Source organism: Lacerta agilis, chromosome 5 (genome assembly GCF_009819535.1).
Source record: "Lacerta agilis isolate rLacAgi1 chromosome 5, rLacAgi1.pri, whole genome shotgun sequence".
In the NCBI taxonomy this organism is placed as follows: domain Eukaryota; kingdom Metazoa; phylum Chordata; class Lepidosauria; order Squamata; family Lacertidae; genus Lacerta; species Lacerta agilis.
In genome coordinates, this window is record NC_046316.1 from 45,770,530 (window position 1) to 45,791,675 (window position 21,146).

Genomic DNA, 21,146 nt, shown 5'->3' on the forward strand with positions numbered 1-21,146 from the left:
TTGGGAAAAAAATAAGCATTTGGAAATGGTCACAAAAATATCTCCATTAGCACTGAAAGCTGCGGAAATGGACAGTAATTTGATGTTCATTTAACTTTGCATTTTATGTGATAGCTTTCCAAAGTGTTTGTTTAAACACTACTCAACAAAGTGAATGCTGCTGCACTTCATTATTAAAAGAGGACGTTTGGTAACCCATAGTTAACGGTGAATACATTGATGTTAGAAGCAATTGAACCAGAGGACTTAAATATGGGGCGGGAAGAGGAGGTTTTCTATGGAGGATCTGGACATAGAGAGGAGAAGAGAACACATTTTCGACCCCACTCTGCTCCCTGTGCTATCCATGTCCAAGAAATGTTTGTAAAATTATACACTTTACAAAAGTGGCTACACCAAAGGTGAGACTGACGCTTGAAATCCACATAATGTCACCAGGTGTGTTTTTCTTTTTCTCCCAGGTTCTCCTGTGTTTACAAGTTACAATATAACCCTATACAGTACATGTCTACTCACAATTCTGTGGGACTTATTCCCTTAATGAGAAGCACAAATTTAGCTTTTTCCAGGCATGAAAATGTTATGGTGGGGAAAGAAAGATCACCTATCAAATTTCTATCAAAAAAAATAAAGGCATAGGAGCCAAGTTCAGGAAAACTAGCAGCCCGAATAATGCTGGGTGTTTTCCAAATATGAAATCCATTTCACTGTTACAGTATAAGCAAGTTTAATGCTTGCTTGAGTTTAAATGAATTAGCAAGGGCAAAAGATGTTTCAACTTCTTTAGGAGGAGTAAAAAATATTCTAAGTGCACGTAATTAATGTTTATGCACTGCAGCAAATATGCATTTGAAATCACAGGGAAAGGAGCACAAAACATGGCTCTTAGGGTTTTCTCTTGCATTGTATTTCCTTCGTTACTTCCTATTGTGATGTGATATATGAGAACTTTGGTTCCCAATCCCTCTTTCTCTAATAGAGTCAGCAATATTTGTAGACCAGAATGTGATGCAGCTTTCCCAGAGGTGGCTTAAATATTTTCTAAGGCTTGTTCACCCATTTCACTAACTGCCTCTACTACACATGTACGTATATGTTTGTGTGCATATGTGTGTGTGTACACTTGATTTGTACAGCTCAACTATTATTCTTACTGCACAGAGTGTGGTTTTTGTTTTCAAAGTGGATGTGCTCTACAAGAGCACCATTTAGCTACTGCCTATTTATCATAATGCACCCACTTTCTTTGTTCTTCTTTGGGAGCATGTACTCTTACGGCATAAAGGAAGTAATCTACGCAAATTGAGACAGTCTGGAAGTGCCTGGGGAACTCCCATAGGCAAATCTATACTTTGGCAGATCAGGTGGATTAACCTATTAAACCAGATAACCACACGAAGAAGAGCATTTGTCATAGCACTGGTATATTAACTGAACCAGAGTGTACTTGCCTGAAGCACCAAAACTCCTATCTGATGTAACAGTGGAATCCTAAGTATTATTTAGACATTCAGATGTACTGCTGAACTCAGTGGGAGCTATTCCCAGTTAAGTGTGTGTAGAATGGCAGCCTAAAATACATGCATTTGTAGCTTGCCTTGCTCTGCTTACAGGTGTGAATTAGCTACATTTGCATTTTGGACTGGTGTTATGTTGTATATCTCAAAACCTTGTCTAAACCTATCATGAGTTCTTTGTTCTCACCAGACCCATTTTATACATCTTTGTTTCTATAAAACAACAATTGTCTGTATCAAACTCTATGGTGAAGACGATTCTCTAAATTAAGTGGCTTTCTCCTGTGTAAATAATCTACGCTTCTTGGGATGTTAAAAGTCCATTTTCAAGGCATACACATATAATTACATCCCGATCAAAAGAGCTCTTGCTAACACTTTATGCTTAGCTGAGATGTGTGTGTGTGAGAGAAAACAATGAACAGTTTAACAGAGTCTTTCGTAAGGGGTTTTGCACATTCATAATTGAACCACCATATTCTGCAACTAAATTGTTAAACACAACAAAATAGCTTCCTCACTTACTCATGAGCAGCTACTCTATAGCTCTATAGGTATGTAACGATGACTGGCCTGGAAAGCTAAAAGTGACAAGAGCCTAGCATTGGATGAAAACAATCACAAAATTCCTATAAACATTTTTGAGGGGGACAGAAAATTTGTTTTTTAAAAAATAGCCCTGGGGTTCTCTTCCTCTCTTTTCAGCTTTGTGACTGAATATCCCTCTTGGCTGTCTTAAAAGCTTTGCAGTCCAATCCAGCCCTTCCCCAAACCTTAGCTCTTTTGCAAGCACTATTCTGCTTGTGAAGGAAGGCTCTCAACAGGAAAGGGAGCTTTGGTGGAGGGAGAGTCCTCCATGCAAAGGGGAGATGTACAGCAAGTGACTGTTTTATGCCATTTATTTGGTGCCACCTGCAACTTTGATTAACATACCTTCTACTCTTTCATCCAAGCCATTTATAAAGATATTGAGCAACACAGTACCAAAGACCAAACCCCAAGGCACCCTCCTTGCTACTTCTCTCCAGGTTGACAAGTTGCTGTTGATGAAAGCCCTTAAGGTACAGTCCATCAACCTGCTTGTCCATTTCCACCGCATTTCTTGCAATGGGATGTGCATTTGGATGCAAGTAGTTAAGCTTAATCGGTGCTTTTTCTTCTGGGTGTACTCAAAGGTACGCAGTACCGGCACCTTGATTTTCTAGAAGAAAAGCACTGGTTAAAAGTCTGACAATTACTGTAACAACTTCATGGTGAGTACTGGAACCATTTTTCCTTGAAAAAAAGCACTGAGTTTAACTACATACTGTAGCATGCTGGATTAAAGGCCTGTAACCAGTGCATATACAGTTCCTCAATCTGCAAAGGATGTTCTATTCATGTTGATAGGGATAACACACATATATTTGCATTTTATGCAAAGGGATCTGTGCCATCCATTACAACTAATTTGGCACTTCATATATTCAAGAGTGCCTGAGGCTGGAATGTGCCTCCACTAGGCAAATATTCCCATGTAGTTTTGCTGCTGTGGACTATTGCAGCTTAGTATGCCTATGTTTGGGTCTTTTAAACGGAATAAGCAACATTTTCTTTTTTATAAATTAGTCATCTCTTTCACATTCTAGTACAGAAAAATTATCACATAAAATAATACAAAAGCAGTTAACAGCCAAATGTCCTAGAAAGTGGACTGCGGAGCATTATGACTTTTTATTAAGATTTGCATAAAAGCTTTTGCTATTTTTTCTTGTTATTCAGCATGGTGTAAGTGTTTGCAGAACATCTTCTCTCACTGTGTCACTACCACAGAAATTGTATCTGAGGATAAAAAAACACACACATTTTTCATTAGTTTAAAAATGTTAATGTTTCATTTTTATTGCAAGTCCATTTTAGTAAGATGTTTTAATTTTGCATCATATGCTCCCAGAAAATGTAATAAATACAGAGTGTGCATTTATTTAATTTTGTATCAGCATTTTTTTTATAACTGTGTTTATCTTTATATGTTGAATATCTCTAATGCTAGAAAAATGCTGGTTATTTAAAGAACATTCTAAAAGGTTACTTAAAGAATCTTGGGGGGGGGGGGAATTTAAGGTCCAGGCTTTTTGCAAAAAGAATAATATTCACCACTACATTGTATCACTTTCCAGGGCCTTCATATGTCACTGGGACCAATGCCAAAGTACTTATTTTCTACAATGAACTACCCATGCTCATTCATTCTTATACTTTCATCATATTTGCAACATTCATGCAAACATCTTACAAAATTCCCAGCAGTGCACTAAGGCAGGTGTTGGAAACCACTGACCCTCCAGAGGTTGCTGAACCACGGCTCCCATCATCAATAGTCATTAGCTGCTGGGGCTGATGGGAGTTGTAGTTCAGCAACATCTGGAGAACCAAAAATTCCCCACATCTGCACTAAGGGAAGGTTTAAGGGGCACACTCTGCAGAAATAATTGGCAGGTTCCCAAACACAGTAGGGCTGGCTGATTGCACTTTAAACTAAGTGAAATTAGACACCTTACAATCTAACCAAGGGAGGCCCATAAGACCACAAAGTCCAGAGGGAAGGGCCATAACGCAATTCACTTAGCAGCTAACATTGCCTAACTGAATGAATAATGATAACTGAAAAACTTACATTTAAATGTCCATTCCTAAAGATACTTATCTGGGAGCAACCTTTGCTAAACTTAATGGAGTTTATTTCTGAGTAGACATGCAGGGTGTGGCCCTGAAGATCCTTACTTGAGAATATATTTATGTGTCACATGGTTGCTGTTCATATAATTTATTGTTATAAAATTAATTAATTTTAAAAGACACATTGGACACACTGGGGTTTCTGTGTAAGAATGTATAAAGCTGCCCTGCACAACTATCAGTTTTAAATTAGCAACACCCTAACAATAGCTAAATCAAAACCACAAGAGTCAAATTATGAACAACATACACACTCTTTCCAATACTATTTTTAAACATGTACCCAACCAATGCCAAGGCTAAGAGAGATGTGAGACCATGACAGGCCCAAGGTCACCCAGTGAGCTTCATGGCCAAGTGGGGATTTGAACCCTGGTCTCTCAGGTAGGTCCTAATCCAATGCTAAGCACTACACCACTGGTTGTGTAGCATGGGTGGCTGACCTGTGGCCCTCCAGACATTGCTGGACGTCAAATCCCATCATCCTTGACCATTTGCTACACAGGTCAAGATTGCTGGGAACTGCAGTCCAGCAACAATTGAAAGACCACAGGTTTAGCCATACTTAAAGTTGTTTTAAAAGTATTCAAAATATACTAAAAGCAGACTACTGATTAGCATCTTTCTCCTCAAAACTCTCCTGCAACAGTGTTGGGCCTCTGGTATATTTTGAAGATAATTGTATATCTTTAATAAATATTTATGGGTTGGTGCTTTTTTGTATAAAACAGCGAATGGATACATACACTGTCCCATCTTCTCCATCCTGTACTGTAATCTTTGCTGCTCCCAGTTTGGGCAAAGTTGGGTTTATGATATTGTTGTTCCACAGAAATTTAACCTTAGTAACTGATCCAACCTTAAGTTGTACATCAATTAGGTGGGTATAAGTTTCATCAGGTTGGAGTTTCCCCCTTGGAGAGAAAAAATATGATACATATACACAAAGAGGCTCTTTTTTAACACTTATACATACACATGTCCATCTTCTCCATCTTGCACCTGAATATTTGAGGCTCCCAATTTGGGAAAGGTTGGGTTTATGATATCATTGTTCCAAAGGAATTTAACTTTAGCTACTGCTCCAACATTGACTTCTATGTCGGTGAAGTTGGTATGTGTAGTGCCAGGCTTCAACATTCCCCTTGAAAAATAAAAAAGGTAAGTGATTTCCTTCATTATTGTCTGATCATGCTGTGTCATGGTGAAGGCTAATTGACACAAGAGGATGTGTTGGCCATTGGTCCAGCCACTGTGGTTTCTAGGATGTTGTGTTCACAAGTGCATCCTGTACTATTCAGTACCTAACATTGTAAGAGGTAACACACATAACCAGATTTGTACATCTCATTGGTATTGTCACATCTGAAGATACCAACACATTGATCTAGCTTATTTTCCATCAACTCCTGAGAATTTCACTCGCAATGCAGAAAGGGTGAATTCAGACAACCGCTAACTGAGAAAAAGGGACGCAAGAGTTGACTGCAAGAGTGGTCTGCAGCTCTTGCCCACATGGTAAGCCTAGGGTTCCCATCCTCTGTGAACTGCTTTGAAAAATTGGGATGACTCAAGTAGGATGATGAAGCTGGGTTTAGTGATCATGGACAACCACCTCTTAAGCTAGCACAGTAAGGTGAAAAATAGGGAACATGGCACACAATCGGGTACGAGCAAAAGATGCAAGGACTACTATTGCAATATGTACATAGGAATAGAATTCAATTTTAAACTTTCCAAAAATATGGAGAAATGTAATAAGATTAGAAGTAACCAGCAAGAATGCTGAGAACCAAAAATCATGTGAACAGCAACAATACCAAGGCCCAGATGCATTTCAATACACTAGTAGCCTTGCTCAGCAATTATTGTTGTCGTTGTAATATAAATGTGTTTATTTATATGCCACCCTTCACCTGAAGATCACAGAGCAGTTTACCATATAAAAACACAAAAATTACAGTGCCACAAAAACAAACAAAAACAATACCTTACCAACCCCAGTTTAAAAGGCCATAGATTGGCTAATTGAACAAAGGCCTGTGAGAAGAAAAAAAATGTAATATGTAGGTAATGAGGGCACCAGGTAAGTCTCCCTGGGGAGAGCATTCCACAAATAGGGAGCCACCGCAGAAAAGGCCTGTTCTGGTGTTGCCACGCTCTGGACCTCTTGTAGAGGAGGCACACAAAGAAGGGCCTCATATGATGATTGCAGGGTCAATAAACTTGATATCACAAAAGATACAGTACATGAAAACTGAAGGCTTTAAATTAGAATCCTGACCCAGTTCTAGTTTTGTTGCTATGAATGTCTTTCTATCTTTTCAACCATTTATATATCACTTAGCATCATCATCTTTAAGAGCTGTGCAGTATAGTTAACATGATGCAATAAAGATAAAATGACTTAAAACCATGGAATGAGAAAGCTGACTTAAAATGCCCGCTGAAATAAAATTTTAAAAGGGCCTTATTAGATTCTGGAATTTCAACTGGGAGGGGATCTTTCTGATATCAGCTTGGAGGGAGCTCCACAAAACTAAGCCATGGTTCAGTTTTTGCATCCAAAATTGTTGGTGGGTTCTGAGGGCCAGCCCTATCATTAGGAAAAGTGAAGCAATGGTCTCTGGGTGGCAGATGCTGCTCTCTCCCCCCCCCCCCCCGTGTGTAGGGGGTAATATATTGCCTCCTCCTGGGTGCCTTATAAAACGAGCTGAGCAAATGGGAGAAGCACAGAATTGTGAGAAAATAAAACGAGTCAGTTAAGGAAGGGCTTTTGGTTGAGGAGGGGAAACAGAAGAGTTGTGCGAAAATTGAAGGGAGAGATCTAACAAAGAAGGGAATGAAGCTGACAGTGAAGAAAACAGAAAGGCAAACTCTGATAAACTGAAATATCAAAGAGAGAAACTACCACCTACATGGCAATGGTTAACTGACATTATTGATCAGTTTCTGCTAGAAAGAGTGAGGCAAGTGCCTCAAGTGGCAGATACTGGAAGGCTGGCTGTTCCTCCTGAAACTCTGGGTCATTCTCCTCCGTTGGAAGATAGAACTGGGTGTGCCACATGGCCTCTCCCAAAGCCATTAAACTAGGCCACTGCCCTTGGATACTGTGGGGGATGGCGGTCCCATTGCCAGAGCTGAGGTAAATTTCAACTGCCACACAAGTTGGCTTATGGATATGGGGAGGGTTCTTGTCATTTGCATCAGGGGCAAAATGTATTGGGCTGGCCCTGTCACTGATGATCTTTTTCAAGAAATTTCAGTTGCCAACTAACCAGCAGTAGTTTGAGGCTAGGCCGCAGAGGGCCATTGTCAGGGTTGGGTCACTGTTGGCTGTTGCCAAGCAACCAGCTGTGGCAGGGAGCTGGGTCATCTATTCCGCCCTTTCCTCAGTCACCTGAGGAATTGTATTTAAATTTTATAAAGCTGTATTTAAGTTCTATACTGATTATAAATAATTCCAAGCCAGGGACTCACAGGGAAATGTGCAACTTTGCCCATGACGTTAAATTGGGGGCAGAGAAGTGTAAAAGAGGGCAGGGCTCCTGCACCTTTACAACTGAGCTGAAGAGGGAATTTCAGCAGGTGTAGCCTGCATGACTTCTATACAACTATTAAAAGAAGGTTCATAATCCCCGTGCTATTTTGGACCCACCCATCTTAAATTATTTCATTCGAGTTGCTAAAACTGCAAATGTACTGTGAAAACCACCACAACAGGGTGACTGGGCAGCAACATGGCCAAAAAGAGTTACTGTAAATCAAACTGATGTGGATTAGGAAAAAAACACCCTGATTTGATATATATGATCCCTAAAGTGTCAGCAATTAGTAAAATTGTAACCTTTTGCGTGCAATCCGAATTCCTGGCACAAAGATTAGAGGGTTGGTTTAGGCTTATCAACTACTATACCTTGACTGAGTTAGGATTCAGTGGATCCTTGGCTAACCCAGCTATGTCCCTTTCTGCCCCCACCAGGGGCATAGCTAGGTAAATTGGTACCCGGGGGCAAAAAAATTTTTGTCAACCCCCCCCCCCCCAAGGCATGGGAAGGTCAGGTGGTACCCGGTGCGGAAAATTTCTTGTCAACCCCCCCATTGACCCCCCCCCCCGCAAAAATTGTTTTATGTTATTTCATATTTTCTTACAAAGGAATAATAACAAGTAATAATAATAAAAAACTTTTATTTATATCCCACCCTCCCCGGCCAAAGTTGGGCTCAGGGTGGCTAACACCAGATACATAACATTGGTATAAAATCAAACAATAATTAAATTACCCCCTAAAAACCTCTCAAAGTCTAATTAGATGGCTTTCCACAGGGTTAGGTTTGGGAACAGTAAGTGTTCTCTGAACTGAAATTTCAGCCTTCATGACATAGGAAAACAGCCAAGTGAACAGCTATTTTGGTGGAGGAGGGTCAAGATATTAACCGATATGCATGAAATTTTATATATAGCTATATAATCCCTATATAGTAAGATAAGACCTTCGGAGCAGGCATTAAAAAAAAAATTCAATTTTTTTTCCCCTTGCTAATTTGCCACCCCCTCCATTATGGAACCTGAGGCGGCCCGCCCCCTCGCCCCCCCTTGCTATGCCCCTGGCCCCCACAAATGTCTTCTTTCAGGGGCTTTTGCTTGCATCTGCCAGCCCACATATTGGCAGGCATAAGAGGGCTTTTCACACTGGAAGGGTGCACCTCACACTGGTAGAGCCTGGCAGAGCTGAGTAGAGCTGAGCAGAGCACACTTGAGAAGCAAACTGGGTTTTTGCTGCTCTGTTATTTGTGTTTATTTTTTCATTTGTGTCTGTATTTTTTGTTAACTACCTTAGAGGCTTTATTGCAGAAAGGTGGCTCATAAATTCAATAAACAAGTAGGCTAACCAAACAGAAAAGAGCTCTTGAGGTTAATGTAGAAAACTCCAGTTGCTAGAAAATTGTTAGAAAATAAAATAGAATGTATTGTAATGCAATATAAATCTGTTGTTTGGCTTTATTTGCGTTTCTGTTCACCCCATATGAAAAGGGGAAAAAAATCAAATCATCTCGGAGTGCCTTACAAGTAGAAAAAGAGAAACAGAAAAGCAAATGTCAAGTAGGAACACATATTTAAAAATCCCATTTTCTACCCACTGTACTTACTTGAAAATCTGATATTGCTTTGTGTTCCCTCCACTTCCATATAGGGCAATATTTATGTATCCACGTACACTGCTTCTTCCAGACAGAGTGACCGATACTTTGTACCTCCAACCTGAACAACACAAATAGCAAGATTTTGATTTTCATCAGGCAAGTTCCTGTGATTCTTGACATTTAACTCTTCTTACTTCGTCTTAATTTTGTGTGTTGATATCAGATATTTCTTTTATGTGAAGGATTCAGACCAGAGAAACTTTGGCCATCATTTACAAAACCAAATGTATTATGCAATAACCTCTTTCACTTCAAGTTGTGGAATTAATCAAATACTTCTCTAGGCAAAGAGTATGGCTCCAGGCTATAGTTCCCGGCTAGGGCAACTGCTTTGCATGCGGAAGGTCCCAGTTTCAATCTTTGGAATCTCAGCTGGGAACAGCTGGGAAATACTCTCGACTGAATCCCTGGAGAGCTGCTGACTGTGTAGACAATACTGAGCTAGATAGACCACTGTGAATCAGAACACAGGTGCTCTGAATTACAGCACATTTGATGTACATCTGTTTCTGATCTCTGTGAACAAAAGCTTGCTTTGTGTGTGGCTCTTGCTTGCTGAAACACTACACCTGTCTAGGCACAATTTAGCACCATCTGAAGTGTTGTCTTGGCTTTTGGGGAAAATGCTGCCTGTTATCTAGGATATTTTTTGCTCCACATACAAGATGGAAATCCAAACCAATAGAGCTAATTGTAATCTTTGTAGCGAACTATTGTTTCATACAGTTCTCTGAGCTGCCAACATAGGTTGAAGGTCAGCCTTCAGTGTTTACTCCAAAAGTGAACTTACGGGCAAAATCCTTGGCATCTCCAGTGTTCAGATAAAGCTTTGTAAATGAAGAGGTGAATCTGTCTTTAGATTCAATTGCATAGTGACCCATTTTAGGGCATCCACCATTTGGACATGGGAAGCAGCCATCCTAGTGAAAACAGGAAAACTCATTTTATTCACATTGCAACAATTATTTCTCTCACTTGTTGCACTGTTGGAAAGCCATACCTAATAACTGTTCAACACCTCTTTCATTGCCCTGCCCTGGACAATTGACTTGTTGTTGTGGCTCAAGATCAGCCTGGAGGTCACGTGCCAGGATACTGCCAGGTACTTTAAGGGCCCAAGACACAGACCCACGACACAAATTTGCATATGCTGTTTTTTATGTACAGTTTCCCTTTGGCAAATTAAACTCTGCACTATGGAGTGTGACAAGTTGTCCTGTAGGCAAAGTGGTGCTTTTTAACAGGTTTTACAAAGGCAGGACATCCAGGGCTGGTGCAAAAGTCCTCCTGGCCCACTCACTAATGCCACACCTGACCCATTGCCATATTCTCAAGACATTTCAGAAGCAAATTAGTACATAGAACAGAATTAAGGCAGCCTGCTGTCCTTAAACCTATTATGAAAGTCAAAACGCAATATCATTATAGAGCCTTTGTTAACTAAGCCTTGATTCTACAATGTACCTAATCTGCAAGCATTAATAGTGTGTATCTCTTGAAGATGTTCTCAGTGGTCTACATTATAAGAATGTTTGCATGGTTGATAACCCTTTAAGTTTAAGATAACAGTAGTTACATTGTACATGTCTTTCCCTTTGCCATGGGAAAATAACACCCTAGAGTTTATTTTAACACTTTTACATTTGAGGAAGTTGACAGTTCCTATTCAGGAAGCAATGACAATAGTAATATGAATCTAGATTCAGGCAGGTAGCTGTGCTGGTCTGACACAGTTGAAATAAATAACAACAAATAAAAAATTGTCCAGTACCACCTTAGAGACCAACTAAGTAGTTCTGGTTATAAGCTTTCGTGGGCATGCACACTGAAGAAGTGTGCATGCACACAAAAGCTTATACCCAGAACTACTACTATTTATTTCAATAGTAATATGAAGTTAATGTTAATCAGTCTTCAATTCTCACTGTGACAGTGACTGCCTTGCATCATTCTGCTACTAGTCCAGTAACCTATTCCCAAGATTCCAACTATTCTTTTATAGACCTTGACCTGTTGTACTGGTACAACTGCCTTAGAGTGAATTTGTTCATATGGCTTGGCATTACATGGTTGAGTTTCCACTTCGTGTGCTTCCTCCTCCTCTCATTCATTGTGCTTAATTGGCTACTTTCTGGTTTGTGACAAACTACAACTTGCAGTTGCATCCCAGCTGGCAAACTATGGTTTGCACTTGTCCTCCAAAACAGGATTGGAACCCATGATTTGCAGCTGGCTTGCAGTTCCAGCATGGAGGGTAGTTGAAAACCAGTTTTCTTATTTGGCTATAATTGCAAACAATGATCTGAAGTAAATTAAATGGCATACGAGAGGGAAGAAGGAGGATGAGGAAGACCACGTGAGCACAGGTCTTGTTCCCGTACTCCTAAAGCATGGTTTGGCATTACACATGTACAGTCTTTTTCTTCACACATAACCTAGTGTCAAGGGATCTTAGCAGACTGGAAAACTGCATTCTACTGCATGTGCATGAAGAAGCAATAACATGAGGTGTTGTTCCTGAGATACACAAATAACATACTGTTTCAAATAAGTTGTATGCTGCGCAGGGGTATCCCAAAAATCCATCTGGAGAGACAATGCTATCTGAATAATACTTGTAGCTTCGCAAGTGGTTACAGGCCACAAAGTCACGGGTTCCTGTGCAAAAGAAACTGCTGTTATGTGCTATAGTTTACTTTTTGATTCTTCTTTGTATCACATGCTTTGACCAAGGCTATGTGCACAGCTTCTGCTTTTATCCCCCTTTCTGGATTTAACTACATTCTCTCTGTTCACAACCACATTTCAAGCTATGGTAGATTTCAAAATACCCCCTTGTAAGATTAAGAATACATCAGCATTGGTGGGATAAGCAGAGGCAAAAGATTGGTTATATTGGGTTACTTTAGCTCATGGTTTGTTTTGCTGCAAAACAGCAACAGTTAGTTGCCTCTAAGGTTTGTTCTCAGCTTGCTGCTTATGGTTTGTTTGGGGAAGATCAAGGTCATTCCTCATACGCTAACACCATACGCTAACACCATTGTCTAGCACTGCTGCCAAGAAACTAAATAAGAGAGATTAATTATGTTCTGTCCTCAATCTTCAAATCATTGGAATAGTTTAAACGGTATTTACTTCTATCATAGGCAGCTTTTCTCAACTGAATTAATTCCTGTTTGTTTCTATTCTGTATGCTAATTAGGGAAAATATTGGATGCAACAGAACTATAATTAAGTACTGTAGGTGTCTTTTTTATATCTGCCATCATATTGGCAGATTTTATGCCTGTTGAATCAGTGTAATGGAAGAAGTTCTTCAGAAATGAATCAGATAGGAGGTTTGGGGACATATAAGGATGACAAGGTTTGGGATATTTTACTAAGGAGGATTCATTAACACTTGCTATGCTTCTATAATGCAATCTTGATTTGTGGGGTTGACAAGAAAACACACTGTTTTTATTGCTGTATGTCAAGATGCCTAGCCCTGGACTATATTTCATGTTCTTAAATTAACGAAGATTGATATTTAATAGTAAATTTTAAAAATTCAGAAATAATCACACATGTACTTATATATGGCACATATTTGCTAATTATCAAAATAAGTACATAACACAAAATATATACACAAATTATCTTCCTATCTACTATATATTTTGGAAAGTTGCTTCTCTCTTCAGTATGGGTTGTATCCAACGCTAGTCAGAATTGATCAACTGAAATTAATAGACATGACTAATGTAGGTTCATTCATTTTAATAGGTCTGCTCTGAGTAAAAATCATCCTGTGTATTCATTACCATTAACTCTGGCTTCAGTGCACTCCCATACAACATGTTTCCTGCATCAAGAGTACATTGAAAAGTCTCCTCTCCTCTCCTTCAGCCCACCGCCCAAATCTGCTCCAAAGGGTCCCCTCAAACCTAAGGATCAGATTTCTAGGGTGCACTGTGGGCTGAGGGTTCCACCACACAAGTCAAAGTCTGATGCATGCGCATAACAGCAGTGCTGGAAACAACCCATTCATCTATACAGATTTAAGCATTCTAAAGTCCTATTAATTTCATCAGAAGAGATTTGAGTATGTATTTTTTTCATTCTCTCATGGAAGTCCGTGGGATTTAAAAGGCTAAATGAATCTACTGTTGTGAGTATTTTGGTGGCATAACACAAAAAACTGAAGAAGGTCTTGAACTGGAACCTCCAGCAGACAGTCTATGGTGCCAAACCTTCTGCAGCACCAGTGCTCTGGAGCTTAGTCAACCAATCAGATCGAGGGCAACCCTATAGGCTGCAGTGCTGGTCTTAGTGCTGTCAGCTGACCCTACAGCCTAAAGCTGGTCAACTCACCATGCAAAGCAACCATAAGAAGAGCCCTGTAGGATTAGGCCAAAGGCCCATCTGGTCCAGCATCCTGTTCTCATGGAGGCCAACCAGATGCCAGTGGGAAGCCTGCAAGCAGCATCTGGGTGCAATAGTGCTCTCCCCACTTGTAATTCCCAGCAACTGGTATTCCTCTGACAGTGGAGGTATAGCACAGCTATCATGGCTAGTAACCATTGATAGCCTTATCCTCTGTGAATTCTCTTTTAAAGACATTCAAGTAGGTGACCATCACTGAATCTTGCAGTTGCAATCAAGAGGAAACAGACATGATAAAGCTCTTCCTTATAGGCTGGTCTAGCAGTCAGCAACTGATTGAAGTAACTGTGCAATCCCTCCCCTGTCTCTATCTTTGATCCAGTCTTTGGACTCCAGCCTATTCATGACCACACATCCCACCTCTGTCCCTGTTTACCTTATCTGATACATACCTTCCCAGATTCCATCAATGTCAACTATTTGTGAAATAGCATTCTTCTTACATCCCGGCATATATTCTCCTCCATTTGGATAAAAATCAAGGTGTCCTATAGCTTGACTTATACCAAACCCTGGAAAGTTCATAGCATATGTTAAATTTGAAAGACTGCATGCGTATTATTGCACACGTTGTATACTGCAGTCAACTTACCCAAGTATGGAATGGTTGGGGCTGAATCAGTATGAATAATGTCAACAAAATCAGCTTGACTTTTATCCAGTCTGACTTCAGTTGGTGTGCCTTGAAAATAGGGTTGAGCAGGATCCAGTCCTATAAATATTTAAATGTTTGTTTCAAGAGATGAAAATTTACAGTCTAAGTACCGGGTATGTTGAACCACAGTTAACTGAAGTAACAACTAACAACATATTATTGGAAATGGGAGCAGAGCTGGGACAGTTCTGATTCCCATCAGAACAACTTTGCATTCAATTATTTGCCAGGACATCCCCTCAAACAAATTATCTGAACCTGTGCAGGATTGTAAAACATCTGTAGCTTCACTGATCCTGAAATATGCCCTATTCTTGTATCGCCAAGGCAGTGTTTTATTGCTGGGCTTTCAAATGCCATTCTACAGTAGACTAGGCAACACCCAACAGCAACACATGCCAAAGCATATTCACACTTTCCCGTTCATTAAACACTTTCCCCCCAATATAATGAGCTACTATAATTACATAAGTACAATATGGCAGATTCAAAGTCCATATTGATTGTCTTGATACCAATTTGCATTACATCAACCTACCAGTTATTCTTCCAACTCCTGGTACTCTTCTTCCCATCTCACCAGCTGCATGTGCCCCAAGGCTGTGGCCAATGAAATGAACCATGGATGGAGAGTATCCATACTTTGACTTAAAAAAGAGCAATTGTAAAGAAGACAGCATACACACTGGTACCGGTAGTTGTGTGTTATGGTTCATTCAGTTTGTAACTCAATCTACATGCACCTTTATCCTTACAAGCTGAATTCAGCTTGGAGCCACTCCATGTGTGAGAAAGAAAGGGGAAGGGAGGGAGGGAGGGAGATTGACTTTACGGGTAGCTTAAAGGTGCTGAAGTACATTGCAAAACTACAGAGTTGAAGAAAGACAAAGCCTATCTTTGGATTTCATATATTTTAAATAAGATGCCAGCTATGTTAGATCATCTTTCCTCCATATGGTGCCCTCCAGCTGTTTTTGATCACAACTCTCATCAGTCCTAGCCAGTACATTGACTGGGGATGATAGGAGTTGAGTCCAAAACAGCAGGACACAACAACATTGGTGAAGGCATCATTGGATCTTAACTGGTGCTTGTTTCTTAGCACAAATAATATATATTGAGATGGTCTGTAGCCCAGTGGATGTAATACCTTTTGGATTTTGACACAGGAGTTCTGAATTCTGTTCTTAGCCGTGGACTTCTGCTTGGTGGCATTGGGAAAGTTACTATTGTTATTTTATTTCATTTCTAAACCATTTGTATGTTATCTATGTACCGTATTTATTTTATATTAAGGGTTCTATTTTTGTCTGACTGCTTTGCATATTGCTGCATTAAATTTGAATCAAGTGCATAATTAATATATGATATGGCTTTGCAAATCTTGCATTGGGAATCTGCCCTAGTGCTTGCGGTAGTCAAGAATGCGTATTTAAAACTGAATACTAGGATTATATTTCCTTGCTAAAATTTCAGTATTGGCTTAGCTACATGTGACAATCTTTTCCTCACCCCAACAAAACATCTTCCCAGAATATTAACACTGAATTTTAACACTAAACTCACTCTGTCCACCAGGTGATATAATAAATTGTTTCTTGTATAAAATAATGCTTGGAAAAGTATTGGGGGGGGGGGTTGCCCAGGTTTTATCAAATGATTTAATCTTTCTTGTCATGGATGCCTTCCAGTAGCTACAGTATTCATAACTATGGCATAGTGAATGGAACCACTCTTACCTGAAGGACATTTACAAAGTAGGCCACTTCAGCTCCCACTACACGGATATTGTTCGATGCTTGGGTGTATGCACACCTGGAACCACTACTCCAGTCTATGCAGATGCAGTTCACATCTTCCACTTGAAACATCCTCTGATGCAAACAAAGTAAAAACAAACTTGAGGGACAGCGTCCTGGCTCCACAGATCCTGAATGTTCTGTTTGTGCTAAAGCACCACTTATCCTAGGGACATGGGTGGCGCTGTGGGTTAAATCACAGAGCCTAGGGATTGCCAATCAGAAGGTTGGCGGTTCAAATCCCCGTGACGGTGTGAGATCCCGTTGCTCAGTCCCAGCTCCTGCCAACCTAGCAGTTTGAAAGCATGTCAAAGTGCAAGTAGATAAATAGGTACCGCTCCAGCGGGAAGGTAAATGGCGTTTCCGTGTGCTGCTCTGGTTTGCCAGAAGTGGCTTAGTCATGATGGCCACATGACTCGGAAGCTGTACGCCGGCTCCCTTGGCCAGTAAAGCAAGATGAGCGCTGTAACCCAGAGTCGTCCGCGACTGGACCTAATGGTCAGGAGTCCCTTTACCTTTACTTTTACCACTTATCCTATTATTCACAGAATTCTGCTACTGTAGCCACCTTGGCTGGCAGCTGCCTTAGGCCATTTTACCTTTGTCATGTTTCATGGTTCATTTCCTTGTGTTATCTATTTTCACTATACTAGCAAAGTTTGGGCAGGTGCTACTCCTAAGTAGCCACAGTGGCACCACACACACACACACACACACACACACACACACACACACGTAGAAACCCCAAGGTTTCCAGCAATACAAAAAAGATGCAACATAAAACCCTGATTTTTCAAACCCTCCGAGTCCAATGATTACTGAATGATAAGTGTTGAGGAGGCGAAAACTGGAGAAGGGAGGGGAAATGGAACGGAGTATCCTAGAAAATAGCAGGATTGGCTGGCTGGAACCCTGAACAAGAGCACTCCATACATTAGCATTTCTAGGCCCCACATGGCCTAACTGTTTTGCAAGTGAGTCAAGTAAGAGGAAAATCACTTCATATTTTAAGTATCAGAGCCTCAGAAGCATTTGAGTGTGACAGATCTGGCTTCATTTTATGGTATTGGATGACATGATCTTCAAGTCCCTCCAAGAAAATACTTCAGTTAATCCTGACAAATGAAAATCTGAACTCACAATTAAGTGCAAGTTCATAATTATTATGGTTGTTGTTGTATGTTCCCTGTGGCAAATTGGTAACAGGCAAAGAGCTATGATAATTGTGAGGGCTATGTGTCTGGAAATGAATGTATTTCAGAGCTATTGCATGAACGTTACATTGTACTGTACCTTGCACATATCTGACAGCCAGTTTTCTTCACCTTGATCTATAAATCCATGGGTAATGAAGCGAGTTATCTTGCTGGCATTAAAGTTTGAATAATCAATTGTTTCTGGATTAATTGCAGTGATTTCCTGTGAAAGGTATGAAAGAATATAAATTTTAACTGCTTCTCCCAACCCACCTAAAACTCAGTGAAAGTACCAAACACCATCCATGATTGAAATGCACTTTAATTCACCCACACTGTCTGTTAATTTCCATAATTTCCATAAGCCCTGTTTAGGGAAGCTTTTAATGTGTGATATTTTAATGTATTTGATATTTGTTGGAAGCCGCCCAGAGTGGCTGGGGAAATCCAGCCAGATGGGCGGGGTTGTTGTTGTTCAGTCGTTCAGTCGTGTCCGACTCTTCGTGACCCCATGGACCAGAGTACGCCAGGCACGCCTATCCTTCACTGCCTCTCGCAGTTTGGCCAAACTCATGTTAGTAGCTTCAAGAACACTGTCCAACCATCTCATCCTCTGTCGTCCCCTTCTCCTTGTGCCCTCCAACATCAGGGTCTTTTCTAGGGATTCTTCTCTTCTCATGAGGTGGCCAAAGTACTGGAGCCTCAACTTCAGGATCTGTCCTTCTAGTGAGTACTCAGGGCTGATTTCTTTGAGAATGGATAGGTTTGATCTTCTTGCAGTCCACGGGACTCTCAAGAGTCTCCTCCAGCACCATAATTCAAAAGCATCAATTCTACGGCGATCAGCCTTCTTTATGGTCCAGCTCTCACTTCCGTACATTACTACTGGGAAAACCATAGCTTTAACTATACGGACCTTTGTCGGCAAGGTGATGTCTTTGCTTTTTAAGATGCTGTCTAGGTTTGTCATTGCTTTTCTTCCAAGAAGCAGGCGTCTTCTGATTTCGTGACTGCTGTCACCATCTGCAGTGATCATGGAACCCAAGAAAGTGAAATCTCTCACTGCCTCCATTTCTTCCCCTTCTATTTGCCAGGAGGTGATGGGACCAGTGGCCATGATCTTAGTTTTTTTGATGTTGAGCTTCAGACCATATTTTGCGCTTTCTTCTTTCACCCTCATTAAATGGGCGGGGTAATAATAATAATAATATGGGCGGGGTAATAATAATAATAATAATAATAATAATAATAATAATAATAATAAAATTCTCTGAGGGCACCTCCAGATGACCTGCTTTTTGAGCACTCATCCTGATTTGTTTGCAGTGAGATTAGATGATGTTAGCCACGTAACATGCATTCATCAAATCTGAATGTAGGGATGTTAGACAACATGGTTCAACACTTTCCAGTTCATTTTTCTGCCACTTTCCTTATTGCACTCACTGGGAGAAGTGAGTCTGTAGGACAAGACCTCCCGGTCAACTATAGGCCTAATTGTGCCACCTGAATTTACCCATATGTGATTGAATCCTACCTGAAAATAGCAAGCCTGGAAGTGCCCTTAGAGTATTATCCCCTTTTATTCTCCGTATGGGAAAATCTTGCAATTTTACATGGTTGTGGGCCTTACTTGGAAATTATTAGGGTTCTGCTTTGTATAGAGAAGGAAGCGAGTGTTTATTCTTTTTGGGTCCCAAGGTAACTTTGCTATTGGTCGTTGTACAGTTCCAGCCCATGGTATATCATCTGAAAAGCAGCCCAGTCGGTCATAGCAGACTTCTTTTCCTATTATATGGGGAGCAAATAACCAAAGTGTGAGTGACCAAAGTACTAAAAGAATTCACAGTCTGTCCTTTTTGAATGTTCAGGCAAGCTCATGTGAAACAAGACAGTTATTTAAGAATGCTTCCAGCAATTGTCTCATCTTCAGAAACACTCCAGAAACCTGAGAAAGCTTTAAAAACATTTTTTGATGCACCACAAACACCTGTATTTGGGGCAGGGGAATAGTGGCACAATATAATGCAGAAGGACTTGTACGTGTTAAAGGAGCAATTGGTTTGTGAATAAAATGTTTAGATAGGTTAATCTTTCCATTTTGGTTTCTTTCTGTTTTCATTTTTTTCAATCTTAAATTCAGTTCTCCAAATTTCCACACAAATTTGTGTTTTTTAAAATTAAAATTCATCATCATTTAGCATAAATTTCTCCAGAAATACATACTTTTATGTAATTTGGCCAATACAAACATTTTTGTAAAGCCATTTTCCTTAATATACTGCACTTTGATGTGTTAATTTCAATAACAGGTGCCTTTTATACTTTACCCTAGTATATGCATTTTTGTACACATCACTTGGCTGAAGAACTGCATTTCAAAATTTGGAGACTTGTGAATTTTGAAGGATCATTGTGTTACAGTTTGCGTATTGTTTCAGAAAACCAGATTAGGGAGGTTCACCTTTAAATGTGAACTAAATCATTTTTTTCTCCCATTCCTATCAATACATAATTAGGATCTAAATCCCGACACTAACTTGCACCTTACTTTCCCTCTTACCATCTCTCCATCTGCAGTAAGGAAAAACTCAGTCTCTCTTACTTCAGTTTGGCATCCTTCAGCAGACTTACTGGGATGTGTATCACACTGCTTAGCTCCCTTTCCCTGATGCATCATATCTCAAAGGCACATTGCTGCAAACCAACATTAGTTTGGGGATCATGCAATGCCACATTAAAAGTAACATTTGGATCTCACCTGTTGTTGCATCGAGCAGTAAAAGTGCCAAGCTCCAAAAAGCAAACATCTGAAATGGATTTTTAAAAGAGTAAACAGATAGGGCCAAAGAAGGCATCAATCAGTATTAATTTTGTCAGAGTCTCAGTGGTATATTGAAGACAAATATATGCACATATATATTGAGAAGACTTATATCAGTGATAATTACATAAAGGAAAAGGGTTACAGTGACAATTAATAATGCAAACAACCTGGTATTGCACTTAGTCGTTAAGTACAGACCAACAGCCCATTTGCCTGTTTTTGCTGCAGCAGACTAGCACAGCTACCCCTCTGGAAATTATTGATTTTGTTCTCACTGTTACAATAGCCTTAGCATACAGTGAAAATGCATCAGTTGCAGTGCTGACTTGATGAGATAAGATGTGACTTACCACACCGTCTTTGGATGGATCCCTCCAGCCAAGTCTTCACTACCTACACATGGCCTTTTTATAAAGTGACATATCCTTGGGGGCTATTATTGAAAGCAAAAAAGTGTATGAAGATAGAAACTGACGTGTATTTCTGATCAAGGTTATCATAAATACACAAAGCACGGCAAGCATATTACAGATAAAATGGACTGAGTGACTAGGAAACATTTCTGAATTACATATAAATGTAAGATCAAAGATCCTGGTTTGCTAGGGAAAGTGATATTGTCCACTCACCTGGGGCTCTGGGTGTGTGTTTGTGTGTTTGGTGCACAGTGTGGCTGAAGGTGGTCCAGGGAGGCCAACATAATCCTGTGCAACCAGGGAGGGGATGGCCAACTGGTGCTACCCAACTGGACCTTCCAGGGGGATTGGCCTGACCCTCTAGGCCAATTGGGGCAGGGGCATGCTG

General features: G+C 40.2%; 1 protein-coding gene across 2 annotated transcripts; it reads right to left on the reverse strand.

The window, feature by feature from the left end:
* Window positions 1–3,182: 3,182 nt before the first annotated feature.
* On the reverse strand, window positions 3,183–20,796 carry LOC117046973 (inactive pancreatic lipase-related protein 1-like). 2 transcript variants are annotated; one of them, XM_033149564.1, is made up of 13 exons: window positions 20,693–20,796; window positions 20,277–20,325; window positions 19,149–19,303; window positions 17,613–17,738; window positions 16,260–16,394; window positions 15,059–15,167; window positions 14,458–14,577; window positions 14,258–14,377; window positions 11,980–12,098; window positions 10,231–10,360; window positions 9,387–9,498; window positions 5,212–5,379; window positions 3,183–3,338 (listed from the first exon to the last, which is right to left on the reverse strand). In XM_033149564.1, exons 2-13 carry the CDS (start codon window positions 20,323–20,325, stop codon window positions 3,275–3,277), a joined length of 1,407 nt encoding a protein of 468 aa, XP_033005455.1. In that variant the 5' UTR covers window positions 20,693–20,796; the 3' UTR covers window positions 3,183–3,274. The 2 variants fall into 2 exon arrangements, with proteins under 2 accessions (XP_033005455.1, XP_033005454.1); XM_033149563.1 differs by lacking the exon at window positions 5,212–5,379 and adding an exon at window positions 4,982–5,149 and having other exon boundaries at window positions 20,693–20,795.
* Window positions 20,797–21,146: the final 350 nt, after the last annotated feature.

What these genes read in the sequence shown, in the direction of transcription:
- LOC117046973 (XM_033149564.1), bottom strand. Translation starts at nt 20,325, where the DNA reads ATGTTTGCTTTTTGGAGCTTGGCACTTTTACTGCTCGATGCAACAACA. An exon ending in ACTTTGTAAATGTCCTTCAG is followed by an intron (nt 15,168 to 16,259) that starts GTAAGAGTGGTT and finishes CTCTTTTTTAAG; the next exon opens with TCAAAGTATGGATACTCTCC. An exon ending in CCCAACCATTCCATACTTGG is followed by an intron (nt 14,378 to 14,457) that starts GTAAGTTGACTG and finishes TGAACTTTCCAG; the next exon opens with GGTTTGGTATAAGTCAAGCT.